Source organism: Chelonia mydas, chromosome 1 (assembly GCF_015237465.2).
Source record: "Chelonia mydas isolate rCheMyd1 chromosome 1, rCheMyd1.pri.v2, whole genome shotgun sequence".
NCBI lineage: Eukaryota > Metazoa > Chordata > Testudines > Cheloniidae > Chelonia > Chelonia mydas.
This window is the reverse complement of record NC_057849.1, coordinates 57,573,620-57,588,649: the sequence shown is the minus strand read 5'-3', so window position 1 is coordinate 57,588,649 and position 15,030 is coordinate 57,573,620. Positions and strand designations below refer to the sequence as shown.

At 44.5% G+C, this 15,030-nt stretch overlaps 1 protein-coding gene across 4 annotated transcripts; it reads left to right on the top strand.

Moving 5' to 3' along the window:
* Positions 1-856: 856 nt before the first annotated feature.
* Positions 857-14,571, top strand: LOC114020352 (cysteinyl leukotriene receptor 2). 4 transcript variants are annotated; one of them, XM_043522186.1, is made up of 4 exons: positions 857-1,412; positions 2,805-2,882; positions 7,750-7,835; positions 13,217-14,571. In XM_043522186.1, the coding sequence occupies exons 3-4, from the start codon at positions 7,814-7,816 to the stop codon at positions 14,179-14,181; spliced, it is 987 nt and encodes a 328-aa protein (XP_043378121.1). In that variant the 5' UTR covers positions 857-1,412; positions 2,805-2,882; positions 7,750-7,813; the 3' UTR covers positions 14,182-14,571. The 4 variants fall into 4 exon arrangements, with proteins under 4 accessions (XP_043378121.1, XP_037749470.1, XP_037749476.1 ...); XM_037893542.2 differs by having other exon boundaries at positions 7,742-7,835; XM_037893548.2 differs by lacking the exon at positions 7,750-7,835.
* The last annotated feature ends 459 nt before the right edge of the window (positions 14,572-15,030 follow it).

The window sequence follows — 15,030 nt, the reverse complement described above, 5'->3', positions numbered from 1 at the left end:
ATCCACTAAGACTGATTTATTTCTAAGCACAGCTGAAGAAGCCACTTTCCCACGTTTGCGACAGCACAATGCATATATTCTCTCTGCCTGGCATAACAGGGCTGATGCTCACACGTGCTGCTCACACAATTTAATTGAGGGAGATTCTAAGGTTTAGTCTACACAAGCTTTTGTAGCAGTATGAGTTGTGGTTAGGAGTGTGATTTTTTTTTTTTAACTGAAATATTTATATCTCCAGTGTGTGTGAAGTTATACTGGTACAAACATGCCTTATACGAATATAACGATTCCCGTTCAGGAAGGAGAATAAATTATACTGATAAAAGGCACCTTTATACTGGTATAACTGCATCCTTACTAGGGATTTACTAATATAACTATTTTGGTTGAAAAGAAAAGTCACAGAGGGGCGATTGTATCACCTTCAATAGCATGAAAGCTATTGAGGAGGTATAAAGAAAGTGGACACAGATTCACAATGTAAACTATCTAGGCAGCAGAGACATAGTGTAATGAACACATCCTCCAAAAATGCTCATTAAAATAAAATTTGATCAAATAAAAAAAAAATTCAGTTTGCTGAGTTTGTGTATTTTACAGCAGTTTTGTCGGTCAATTCCAGTGTTTTAACCACTATAGACCCAATTCACAGCTGCCCTGCACCTTGTATAGTTATTTACAAGGTAGAGCTGGTAACATTTTAACATACTTTGCACTGGTAGTATGAATAACTACACAAGAGGCCTGATTCTCACTTATTCCATTCCTGTGTTTGTGGCTTTAACTCATGTTTCCATTCTCTGTATTCTGGGGTGTGGCAGATAGCCACCTCCTGGGCTGCTGCTAATTGCTGGGCTATTGAGGACTGAGATAAGAAGGCTGCATGAAAAGACAGCTGCCGGGTAGGCTGAGAACTCCTGAGGGAGTTTCTCAGCAGCAGATTGGTAGGAAGCTGCACAAGGAGCTTGCCTTCCCCTGAGAGAGTACTGGCAGAGGTAGTCCTGGGAAAGGACTGTGGACAGGTGGAGATAGAAAGCAGCCCAGGAAAGCAGCAAGGAATTGTAAGGAGCAGGTTTTAGTTTCTTAAACACAGAATCCCTGGATTCTGCCAGAAGAGAAGGCAGGTGTGTGTTCTCCTACCCACCTGAGAAAAAGAGATATGAAAGCATCTCTGAGGAAAAGGGGGCAAGGACTATAAAACTTAGCTTGGGACTGATGACCTGATATAGGGTCACTGGGCTTTTGCCCTGTGGGATTATTCTTTATTACCTGAGGAGGGGTGAGATTATAAATGACCTGGCTGGTGTTGTGAGAAGAAGCAGACTGTCACAGGGACAGACTGCTGGCTGGTGGGGAAACTGAGGTGGAGTCACTGCAATACCATGCCTGGCCATGAGAGGACATGTTGGCAGGTAAGTGACCTGTGACACGGAACAGAGAAGGAGCCTGCCCAACTCCTGAAGTGACTAGGGTTACCAGTTTTGGTTGGAGGTTAGTGTTGCCAACTCTAGCTGAAGCTATTCTGGGAGATTCCCCTCCTCCCCCCCTGCATGACATAACGTCATTTTCTTAAAATATCCTATTAAAATCTCCCGGATTGCTTTCAATAGTCACTGGAAGATCAATGCCGATTCCAGGAGACTCTAGGCCAATCCTGGAGGGTTGGGAACCCTATTGGACGTATTCCTGGAGGTTTCATCACATGACATAACCTTTAATTAAAGATTAAGCTTTAATTCCTGTAGACTCTGGGAAAATCCTGGAGGGTTGGCAACCCTAGGAGTGACTTGGAGCAGTTTCAGAGCTGCTCCAACTTACATACTGCTTCCAAGGGGCCTTGGAAGTAGAGAATTCCTAGTTATGTCCCCAAATTCCACCCCTTACATGGAGATCTATGAACTGTGTTCACAGGGCCACTACACAGGGAGTATTCTCCAAGGGCCACTTCTGTCCACTCTAAGGCCCACTTCTGGTGCCAGAGCACTGAAACGGAGCCTTAGTAAATGAGAATCAACAACTATGCTACTAGGTAACAGTGAACAGGGCCACAGCTAAGATTGCCAACATTGTATTTCAAATATAAGGGACTGTTTTTTAGCACCCCCACCCGTCTTTCTAATATCATTATTAATTATAATAAGCAGTACGTCCCTACATTCGCCAGAGGTATTTCATGCTGCTTTTTGCAGCACTCAGCAACTCCTAATCTTGTTGTAATAAGGGACTGTTGGCAACCCTATCTACAGCACTGAGATTTAAAAGGAGCCTAACAGAGTTAGGTGCTCATCTCCCATTGAAATTCAATGGCAATTGGGCGCCCCACTCCTTATGGCACCTTTGATAATGCCAGACTAGAACTGTAAGCCAAGTTACATGACACGGTGCCAGTGGCAACAGACAGGCCAGCTACATTAGCACTCTCCGTATTGCTGACACTAGTGGAGCTCATCCCATTCTGTCAAAAGTCAAAAGATTTAAAAACCTTCCCTAATATAGACTGGACTAAAATACCCATTTACGTTTCCCGAGAACTGTTTCTAATTACTGTCAATCTAATATTTCAGACATGTTTGATTACTGAAAGCCCATATTTAGAAATGTGAGTGGCTGGGAGTTGCTGAACCACAGAGCTTTATTCAGCACTTTGTGTGAAAGATGAGATGGAACGCAACGTGAGCACAAATCCCAGTTCCTGAACTGACCAAATATTGTTAAGAAAATTAAAGCTGTACTATTATGCTTACTTCCTCTTTCTTGCTGTTGGTTTTGTGTAAATGTTTTTGTTTTGTTTTCACCCTCGCTAGCAAGCTGCAAGTTTTGGATAGCTAAAAGCAGAAGAAGGAAGTGTCTTACTGAATTAACTGAAAGGAACAAGAACTGAGGTAGGGCAAAGTTAAATTTATTTATATATATATATATAAATATATATTACTTTAGTCTTTTCTTTAAAAGTAGATCAAGACTATTCAAAATAAGAGTAGGAGGAATTTTAGTTATCACCTGTTTCTTGCACGAAGTTTTGTAGTTGCTAGAAAAATTAAGCATCTACTCGATTCACGTATGTTAAAGCTAGTCTAGGGTGTTTTCCTTGAGAAGGGATATCCATGTAAGATTTTGTAATTAAAAATATTTTGGAAGATGAAAGATAATAAACTAGTGAGAGAGCTGACAAGGTGAATTTCCTTTGCTTTGTACTAGCAGCCAACTGCAGATTTTGTCAACTGTAATCTTTTGAAGGGTGGAGATTTTGGTTTTGTGTGTATATGCACATGTGTGGGAAGAGTGAATAAAATGTCATTCATGTCTTGACAAATGTCCAATTTAATTCAGTATAACGTTAATTACAAATGAAATATAAATGAGTAATGTTTTTTTCGTTCTGATCCTGAAAAGATACGTAGTATTCCAGGGAATGGTGACTTGGTTGGCTGTTTGATGTTATTACATTGGGTTTTCTGACAATGCAATGGCTAATGCAAGTTATATAACTTTAATTAGGCTACGTCTACACTGCGCACCTTACAACTGTGCAGCTGTGCTGACACAGCCGTGCCGTTGTAAGGTACACAGTGTAGCCGCTCTTTGTTGCCAGGACAGAGCTCTCCCACCGATGAAGCGCTGTCCACACCAGCCCTTTTTGTTGTTAAAAATTTTGTCATTCAGGGGGGTGGGTTTTTTTTCACATCCCTGAGCGACGACATAGCCTAAGTACTTGGCGTTACTATTCTGATAATTCTGAGAACTCACACAAGAGCACATCCTATTCAGACAAAATATTTTTTAGCTAAACAGCAGATCATCTGTACTTCATATTTCATGTTGAGAAATTCATTTAGCAATGTGTACATTGTACTTCTGAAAAATTGAGCTCATGATCCTACTTTGTAAGCAGCTCCCATTGACTTGAGTTGGACTTGTGGGTGCTCTGCACCTCTGAAAAGCAGACCAGAAAACTTTATATTTACACATGTAATATGCATACCACTGTAACATACCCTATTCAGGAGTGTTCATTAAAACATGGTGTGAAGTTATTTTCTATTAAGTTCAGAAGTTTTAATATTGATAGTTATTTTATTAGATGCTTTAAAATCTACTCACCTACTTGAATAGGGGCTCGTGAATGGCTGAAGTCTGGGAAAGAGTTGTTTTAGTTTCTTTGCCTAATTTGTGTGTGTGGTGAGTGGGATCTGTCATTGTTCGATGTTTTTCTTTAGACTAATTCTGGTCTCACTAACATCAGTTTAAATCAGGAATAACCACTAAAGCTAGTTGAAAATATTTTGGTGAAACATATTTTCACTAAAAAAAAAAAAAAAAGCAATTTAGAGAACCCTGACATTTTGCAAAATTGTGACTATTTTACCAAAATCTTTTGACAGAAAAACTTGGTTTGTTTTTATTTTAAATTTATGGTTTCATTCAGGGTTTTCCTGTAGCCTGTAACATGTTGACTGGCTGAGAGTACACTGGTACAATTTAGCCTGAGGCAGACAACTCTGAAGAGGACTATTTCCATGGGGCACAGTCAACTACTCCGGGTGCAGGAAGAGGTAGTGAGGAGGAGAATGGTGCATCTCCAGTTAGTCCAGCACCACATGAGGCTAAGCCTCAGCAGCCAGGGCACTGGCCAGAGACCATCAACATCCTCTGAAACCTTGTTCCACTATGCTTCTTCTGGAATGGATGTGGTCGATGCTGGTACTCACACTCCCAGGTGGGAGGAAAGTCACTGCCTCCATCTCTGCTGGGCATGGTTTTGATGGGAACGCTAAGGGGAAGGCGGTGCTCCCACACTGCATTTCTCTCAGCAGCAAAAGTCACCACCATCTACAATCCCCCACCCCCCTGCCCCCTGACAGCACTGATGTCATTTGCTAACTCCTGAAAATGGAGGATGAGTCTGGGTGTGACCCAAAAGGATGGGGATATCAGGGATGGTTAAAATCCATCAAGACCAATCACGGAGTGCACATGATGCAACCAGTTAGCCCAGAGCTTACAGAAAAGCAAACAACCGCAAACTCCAGAGCAGAGGCTGACTGCGACACCACCAATGTCTTCCATGACTTTGCCAGCAGCATCACTCAACAGTACCTAGCGGATTCTATTCAGAGGGGGCAAAAACATGAATGCAACCACCCTGTGACTGTGAAACCTGACCACAGTGAGCAAGGATGCTGGCTGTGGACATTCTTCCTTTCTCCCATGTGGAGGGAGATGGCTTCAGACACTTCGTGGCTGCAGCTGCCCCCAGGTGGCAGATCCCTAGCTGCACTTCCTGGCATAAAAGGAAGTGCCAGATCTGTGTGCTGCTATGAGAAGTACAGAATGGTGTAGCCTAGGTGGGCAAGTGCAGCAGAACCTGCCATATGGACCAGTGGTCAGACAACTTCCTACATGGCTGTTATGGCCCACTGGGTGAGCAGCAGCAGCAGGAAGACTAGAAGCAGCACTGGCACATGTACCCTCACTCGACAGCATGCCAGGCTTTTGATGTCCGGGTTTGAAAAGCAGCACACCTTCTGGAACATCTTGGATGCACTGTGCTGTCATGGGCGGTGTGTGAACCGCTGGTTGGGGGAGGCTAGCCCCGAGCCCCGCCCCTTCCACCTGAGGCCCTGCCCCTTCTGCATCCCCCAGTGCAAAGCCTCCCCCCAGCTTCTGGCCCCCTCCCCATGCTAGTACCCCCAGTCCCCAAGCACCGGGAGGGCAGGTGGCGCGGCTCCAGCCCGAGCCAGGGCCATGGCACAGGGGGGAAGAGCCACAGGGTGGGAAGCAGCTGGAAGAGACACTGGAGGTGGAGCATAGGCGGGGCCACAGTTGGTTGTTTGGGGAGGCTCAGCCTCCCCCAGACTATGATACCCGCCGCCCATGTGTGCTGTCATAGAGGGGTGGCTAAGGCCCCCTCCAACTTCTTTGCTGTGACTGTGGCAATGAACTACGGAGTAAATTATGTGGTGTAGGATGGTGACTTCCAGCATGTCCCTGGCCTCACTTGCTGCTGCAGTCTGATAGAGGGAATTTCTGGAGGAGGGATGCAGAGTTGCAGGCACTGTCTCAGTGGCCAGTAAGCTATGTGGTCACTTCAGACAGTCCTATGAAGTGTGCCACAACCTTAAAGACCAGCAGGAGTCACTAAAACTGTCATCCCTCAGTTGGAACGCTCCCTTTTACATGCTGGAACAGCTCTACGGGCAGCCTGCAAGCATTCTGCGTCCATAAAGTTGAGGCAAGTGTAACCCACATACCTCCTGGGTGTGGTGCTCTGTCCCCTCTGGAGGCACTGAGACCACTTAAAGATGAATGAACCTGCTACAGTCTTAGCTAAGGGCCATGTGGCTTTTAGCTCATGCAGTAGAGGCTCATGCATTTAGCTCAGAAGTCCCAGTTTCAATCCCAACAACCGGGGTCTGTCAGTGTTACACAAGCACAGACACACACTTACCTCCATTTGGCACCATCCTACTGGCAGGTCAGGAAGAAGCTAGCTGACATCCTACGGCACACTGACCTCACAACTAGTCAGTGAGGATGACACAAGAATCAGCCAAGTAATTCCCTCGCTGTGCCTGCTCTGGGGAGAGAACTGAGATGCACACAGATCTACTTCCAGGAATGGGATGACATCACTGGTGAATCACCAGTGCAGGTTATGCTGACTACTCTTCTGGGAAATTATCTTCAAGGCATGAGGGAAGAGTGCTGCTGGGTGATAACATGTCTAAACCCCCTGATTCAGGGGTTCCTTCCTGTGAGCAGAGAATGAGGAAAGAATATGGCATTTGAAAAACAGACTGATAGAGATAGCTAAAGTCTGCTCTGCTGAGTTTTTCATTTGCTGGGGCTGGAGAAGTGGTGTTGTGAGGAAACAAGCCTTTCTCTCCAGTTATGTAATTTTTTTCTTCCCAAGTACTATGAAAACCGTAACAAGTTTTGCAGGACACTTGGTTTTACTGTTTCACGTTCACAGAATAAATCCACATGTAGCTTTTCATAATTCCCCTCACATTGGTCTAGCTCTGGCTTCAGTGTAGAAGCCACACTCTAGGTGGGTGGAATGTGTGCGTGTGGCATTTGCATGGATCTTAAGGGGGAATACTGGGAAGAGTTTGGATCAGTTCTACTATACCTGTAAGTGAGCCCACAAATCAATACTAGAAGTTATGCTGTTTGCTGGAATGGCTACCTTTGTGTTTCTATAACTTAACTCTAGCATGAGGATAGGTTATTGACTTACTTCCCAAGCCCCAGTGTGGCGGGCCAGTGGACTGCTTGTCTGCCCTTTACCCTTTGACTTTCTGGCTTCAGTAACCCTCCCAGGAGCCGAAACTCCCACGGGCATAGCTCTGTGTTGCTGGAGCACAAAAACCTTCCCAACGTCCGCAGGGAAAGGAGTAAAAGTTAGGGATGATAAAAATTCCCGTTTGTAGTTATGGAAAACTCTGTCCCAAACAAGTTTCAGAGTAAAAGCCGTGTTAGTCTGTATTCACAAAAAGAAAAGGAGTACTAGTGGCACCTTAGAGACTAACCAATTTATTTGAGCATAAGCTTTCGTGAGCTACAGCTCACTTCATCGCATCTGATGAAGTGAGCTGTAGCTCACGAAAGCTTATGCTCAAATAAATTGGTTAGTCTCTAAGGTGCCACAAGTACTCCTTTTCTTTTTGTCCTAAACAAAACAACATTTGTTAGGAAATGAGTAAACAACTCCAGAACAGTGACTTTAGAATATCTTTAGGTGCATAGCAAAGAAGTTCTCGAGGACAACCCCACCCAACACTCAAGGCAGAAGGCTGAGGAATTGCATAGCATGATGGTGCCTCCTATAACAGGTGTGTGTGTTTGGGGGGGCCCAGCATTGAGCAGTGCTGTTATGGCCCTGCTCCCCAAGTAACAACACCATAACAAAGCTAATAACTAATGGATAAAGGTTTGAGGGCCCCTTTATTTCCCTTCCTCATTCTGTGGATCTGAAGGCAGTTTGGCCCTGGACTCTAAGGCTGCAGCATGGTCCAGAATCAGGGTGATGGCCCCAGCCTGCCACTGGAAGAACTCCTTCTCCAGCTGGGCATGGAGGTGATCTTGGGCATCCTCTGCCTGCTTCTGTGCCACAGCTGCAGTCTGGCCTCAGACTACAACTGCTGCCAGTCCCAAGCTGCAGTGGAGAGCAGCTCAGCCACGTGCTCCCTTGCTGCTTGCAGGCCCAGCCATGCCCAGTCCCACTCCTCCAAAGTAGGAGCCAGGTGAGGAGTGTGGGCTTCACCAGCAAGGGAGCTGGTGCTGGGGCAGTGGCCCAACTCTGGTGCAGAACAGCATGGGGCTAGCAGCAATGGGTGGGAGGGGGTTGGGTTTCACCCCCAGCACCTCCTAGGTGCTGCCACCTCAGATGGGCCTACAAAGCTGCGGTCCCTGATTTCCTCTCCTAGTGCACCAAGGAATCACTGTCATAGTGGTGACAAACAGCCACATGCAGCTGCCCTGAAACACCATGAAATGTAAGATTAAATATGTAAAACTGTGAAATTCAAGATTTTAAAAAAATGCGATGACAGTGAAATGTACCAAAATGGACCGTGAATTTGGTAGGGCCCTACCTATCATTGCTTTATGTATGTGAAAGATTTTTAAAGACAGCTCCCTCTCTCTTCCCTTTCCTGTGTGAAATGACTAATTAATATCAAAATAACCACTAGGGCACTTCCTGTTTCAGGTCAAAATGTTTTGGTATTTCCATTCTGCAAGAAATTTTGGGTTTTTGCCCAATTCAGAACAAAACTTCAGGAAACTGCAAGGTTTATTTATTTATTGTGGAAAAGAAATGCCATTTTTCACCCAACTCTAATAATTATGATGAAATCAAGTGAGTTACATTGATGTGACCATGGCAGAGTCAGGATCTGTATTTTTAATGACTTTTCAAGATTCCTAGAGCCTTGTATAGGCATTTTTATGCATCTAAGTCTAAAGAATTAAAAAGCAGATAAGAGAGGTCCCTGTGCAGAAGGTGCACAACCACCAGCAGTGCTGCCTAGTGGTCAGGTGGTAGTTGGCAGAACATCTCCCCATTTAAGCACATTCCTGTCCTTCAGAACCCTTGTCCCAAGAGTTTCCAGTCCTCCCCTATAGCCCAGGGGCTTTGAGAGCTGGGTCCTCGAACAGCCAATCTTTTCCAGCTGGCCTCTCGCCAGAGGTGAAGGCTCTTCTTGTTGTATTGTCCACTCAGAGTGGGAAGGGGAACCCAGGTCCACCTTCTTCTCCGTGCTCCAGTCCTGGGCGCAGTGGTGGGCAGCTTGTGGTGCCAAGCCACTGCCTCTCCTCCCCAGACCACTTCCTACCCCAGTCTCCTTCTGCTTCCCAGAGTAAATCGCTCAATCAAGGTTCTGACCCTCACACTCCATCCCCTGCTTCTTCTTTGTGGGTGTGCACAGGGCCACTTTGTCAGGTCCTGGGCAATGAGCTCCTGGGTAATACTTTCCTCTCAGATCAGCCATCCACTCCCTCCCTCCGAACTGGTCTGCTTCCCTTTTTAAAGCCATGCCTCCAGCTTGTGTGTGGGCCCAGAGCTGATTCTTAAACCCTTTCTCTCCAGTGTCGGATTTGTATATCACATCACATCCCCATATTTATTTCAGAAATGCTTTAGTGATATGACTGTGAGTTCATCCAGAGTTTACTAGAGTTTACAGAGTTTACTTGGATTATTAAGGGCCCGGTTCAGCTCTCATTGAAGTCAATGGAATGACTTCAGTGAGAGTTGGATTGAGACCTAAGGAAGGAGAATGTCCCATAATGTGCATAAACCCTAATCTGCACTAGTATTTGTCCCTGAGGCTTTCTTTGACACTTAAAAGCATCAGATAATTAGGTGAGCCTGAGTGCAGAATCACTGCCAGCTCCTACAAGCTGGTTCCGTTATTATAGACAATTATCTAGTATCCTAAAAGCCAGCTGGCACAGGAGGGCTCAGCAATGCAAACAAGTCTTTGTGGTCGGGGGGGCTAAAATTGTCCAGACTTGGTACCTGCCCAAAGATGAGTATTTTGGGAGATGCTGAGCAAAAATACTTCAGCCATCTCAAATACAAAAGGGTGAAGTGACCCATTTCCCCATGACTGATCAACCAACCAAAATATCCTGTAGCTTTTATTTATTTAAAAACACTGCTGTAGTGCAAAATCAGCTGGGGAGAGGAAGCTGAAATTTAATCATAGAATCATAGAATATCAGGGTTGGAAGGGACCTCAGGAGGTCATCTTGTCCAACCCCCTGCTCAAAGCAGGACCAATCCCCAACTAAATCATCCCAGCCAGGGCTTTGTCAAGCCTGACCTTAAAAATATCTAAGGAAGGAGATTCTACTACCTCCCTAGGTAACACATTCCAGTCTTTCACCACCCTCCTAGTGAAAAAGTTTTTCCTAAAATCCACCCTAAACCTCCCCCACTGCAACTTGAGACCATTACTCCTTGTTCTGTCATCAGCTACCACTGAGAACAGTCTAGAGACATCCTCTTTAGAACCCCCTTTCAGGTAGTTGAAAGCAGCTATCAAATCCCCCCTCATTCTTCTCTTCCGCAGACTAGACAATCCTAGTTCCCTCAGCCTCTCCTCATAAGTCATGTGTTCCAGTCCCCTAATAATTTTTGTTGCCCTCCGCTGGACGTTTTCCAATTTTTCCACATCCTTCTTGTAGCATGGGGCCGAAAACTGGACACTGTACTCCAGATGAGGCCTCACCAATGTTGACTAGAGGGGAACGATCACGTCCCTCAATCTGCTGGCAATGCCCCTACGTATACATCCCAAAATGCCATTGGCCTTGTTGGCAACAAGGGCACACTGTTGACTCATATCCAGCTTCTCGTACACTGTAACCCCTAGGTCCTTTTCTGCAGAACTGCTGCCGAGCCATTCGGTCCCTAGTCTGTAGCGGTGCATGGGGTTCTTCCGTCCTAAGTGCAGGACTCTGCACTTGTCCTTGTTGAACCTCATCAGATTTCTTTTGGCCCTATCCTCTAATTTGTCTAGGTACTTCTGGATCCTATCCCTACCCTCCAGCGTATCTACCTCTCCTCCCAGTTTAGTGACATCTGAAAACTTGTTGAGGGTGTAATCCACACCATCCTCCAGATCATTTATGACGATATTGAACAAAACCGGCCCGAGGACCAACCCTTGGGGCACTTCCCTTGATACCGGCTGCCAACTAGACATGGAGCCATTGATCACTACCCGTTGATCTATCAATCTAACAATCTAGCCAATCTAACAATCTAGCCAACTTTCTATCCACCTTATAGTCCATTCATCCAGCCCATACTTCTTTAACTTGCTGGCAAGAATACTGTGGGAGACCGTGTCAAAAGATTTGCTAAACTCAAGGAACAACACGTCCACCGCTTTCCCCTCATCCACAGAGCCAGTTTTCTCGTCATAGAAGGCAATTAGATTAGTCAGGCATGACTTGCCCTTGGTGAATCCATGCTGACTGTTCCTGATCACTTTCCTCTCCTCTAAGTGCTCCAGAATTGATTCCTTGAGGACCTGCTTCATGATTTTTCCAGGGACTGAGGTGAGGCTGACTGGCCTGTAGTTCCCAGGATCCTCTTCCTTCCCTTTTTTAAAGATGGGAAGGGATGGGATTAGTAGGGAAATAGCCCTTAGTGAGAAACTGTTCCAGTGAACACTGGTTTTTATTTGATTGGATTATGACCTATTAAAAATCACTCTGCACATGTACAATACAAATCCTAATGAGAAAATTCTATAGAACTGTGAAGTGTGCAGCTATGGACAGCCACTCTGTTCACATGTGAGTGGCTGATTTATGGCAGCTGAGCACTTAATTCTTTGGAGAACTGAATGAGGCAAGGGCGTCATGTTCACTGTGCACATTAAGACAATGAAAAATACAGAATAAAGATATATCAGTAACAGGAAGGAGGGAAGGGAAGGAGGCATAAAATCAAGAGAAACTTTTAAAATGATTTAACATGATTTGACAGCAAAATTTCAGTTCTTAAAAATACACAAGTTTTGGATACATTGCATAAAAACGAGGCTGGCCATGTTTTACTGGAATTCCTATAGCTAGAACTCACACCTCTGCTCATGAGAGGGAAGAAGTGGTAAAATATAAGGGACTACATAAAAGTTAGTACAGAAACTGGTTGACAAACTTCAAGTGAAATATGTTCCTGTTGGAAAATGGGATTTTGTCAATTTTCCATGGGGGAAAAATATCAACTTCAGCATAATCTTCTATCAGAAAAATCTCTATGTAAAACACTTGGGTTTGGGCTAACCCATTATCCACTTGAGTGATATTACACCTTCTAGGAGTTGTAGTTCTGGCTCCCTCATGTTCTGAATCTTCGATAGGGACCATGCTCCCTGGCAAGACTGCATCTTCCATTATGCACCACAGTCCTTGTCCCTGTGGTTGAATCACTGCAGAGTATCCTGTGAGTCCCATGGGACTCTGCCACAGCAGGAGATTGTGGTGCATTGTGGAAGTAAGCTTCATAGCAGAGAATGGAGCCATGACAGACCTGGAATGCCAAAGCCTATTAAACACCATGGCAGTAAAGGTGAACACAGAGATTAACATCAACCCAAAACAAAATATTTTGAGATTTAAAAATAGAAATGTTTTGGAACTTTTCATGCCACAGAAGAGTTTTGATATTGACTTTTGCTTTTGTCCTGAATTGGAGTGAAATCTCCAAATATCAGAATTTCCCGTGGGATGGAAATTCCATTTTTGATCAGCTCTAGTTATTACCAATGTTGCATCTGCCAGTCTGACTCAAGATCTCCCATCCACAAAATGACCAGTGATAACTTGCTTAGTTTGCATGATCAAAGAAGAGCACAGGATCAGGTGCTGCAGCTGTAGGCCCTGCACTCACCTCCAGAAGACTGAAACCTGAAGCTTTTACTTGAAACTTTAGCTTTTATATTGCCAGGCAGTATGCACTACCCATAAGCTGCAATAACAACGATACTTAGCATATATAGCACTTCACATTTTGAAGTTCAATACAAACATTAACTGATCTATATTCACTGGGGCATAGTGAATAGTTATTAATTTAACTAGCTTTTATTTTTCCACTGCTATTTACAGCTTTTAACTTTCAGTCAAATGGTTACAATGCTGAACTTGAGGGATGACATGGTATACATTTTGTAACAGCTTTTTTTATTTTCAGGAAGTCCGAAGACCTCACACTTGATTGAGTTAGTTTCAGAGATGAGCCAAACTGGCAGCTTCAACAACACGTCAGACTCGGACAATGACACTGTTGATGACTTCAAGTATGCTGTTTATCCCACAATATATCTCACAATATTTGCCTTGGGTGCCTTTGGAAATGGCCTTTCCGTATATGTTTTCCTGAAGCTTTACAGGAAAAAGATTTCAGTGAATGTTTTCATGCTGAACTTGGCTATTTCAGACCTCCTGTTTGTTTGGACTTTACCCTTCCGGGCCACCTACTACCTGATGAACTCTGATTGGGTATTTGGGGATATATTTTGCAGGATTGTGTCTTTCAGCTTGTATGTCAATATGTACTGCAGCATTTATTTTCTAACTGCGCTGAGCATTGTTCGTTTTGTGGCTATTGTTCATCCTTTCAAACATTTGAAACTAACCGCCGTCAAGTATCCTAGAATCATATGTGCGGTGATATGGGGTTTTGTGATGACAGCTAGCAGCGTGCTGCTGTTCAGTGAAAACACCAGCAAGAAGTACCCAAGAAGGTGCCTAGATCTCCAAAGAGAAAGCATTCAGAAACTGCTCACGATGAACTATGTTGTCCTGGTAGTGGGCTTCATCCTCCCGTTTTGCACAATAATTTGCTGCTATGTGCTTGTGATCAAAGCTTTGCTTAAGCCCAGGGCTCCAAAAGCAAAGATAAGAGCCTCTCATAAGAAGGCAGTGTCAACGACCGTCATCACTTTATTCGTGTTTCTGCTTTGTTTCCTGCCATATCACATACTAAGAACTGTCTACTTGGTGAAAAGCGATAAGGACAACTTGAGCAAGTTGCTGACTAAAGGAGCGGTCATCGCTCATTGCCTCGCTGCAGTGAATAGTTGCCTAGATCCTGTACTCTATTACTTTGCTGGAGAAAACTTCAAAGAGAGACTCAAAAGTATATATAAAAGGTAGCGGATGAAGAATCAAATGGACATTCCTTATTGGGAGTATTTTCTCGTGATCAAACCCCAGGACTGGAGGTGGAAAGATCATGGGTCTTTTAATCTATGCCACTGACTTGCCATGTGACCTGGGGTGAATTACGTAACTCTGTGCCTCTATTTCCCTATCTGTAAAGTGGGGCTATTCAGAGAGAATAGTATCTCAGAACACCTTGTGAATTTTCTTCACAAACGGTTGTAAAGGGGTCCAAGATCCCACCCTGAGATCATGCCTATTTCTCTTCCACCTAGTAAAAACCAGCCAAACAGAGGCTTTTGTCCTTAAAAAGCCCTCTACTCCAGAGGACTTCATTTATTGGTAACACAAACTGACAAAATAAACCTTTAATTTTGGGAAACAGCCTGGGTCTCTAGTTTTGTCATCTCCAAACTCCTGCTTTTCTCTCCCCAAAAGCACCCACAAGCCCCTTGCATTCTGGATCCACCTGTCCCTCAAAACTGGGATTTCTGGTCTCTCCCTCAGAGTTGCCTCTCCATTGGCTACTCCAACTCCCAGTGCAGAGTCTGAATGCTTTTCAATACCCTGCTCCCTCCCTAGGCATTACCTTTAATTTCAGGCCTCTTTTCTTTAGTAACACCTCTTTTTTTTTTTCCCCTCTCTTTCTCATCCAGGGAGCATCCTTAGACTGCTCAGACATCCTTTTTATTGGGATCAGGTGCTGCATCACTAACTGGCCAATAAGCCACCACCAGGAGTACAGTGGCTTTCAAATATATACCCATATAAACATTTCTGAATCTTCCTTTATTCCAGACACACTTTCTAAGATTTTCTTCCCCAATCCACCCAAAATACATG

What these genes read in the sequence shown, in the direction of transcription:
- LOC114020352 (XM_043522186.1), top strand. Translation starts at nt 7,814, where the DNA reads ATGATGGTGCCTCCTATAACAG. An exon ending in GATGGTGCCTCCTATAACAG is followed by an intron (nt 7,836 to 13,216) that starts GTGTGTGTGTTT and finishes TTTTATTTTCAG; the next exon opens with GAAGTCCGAAGACCTCACAC.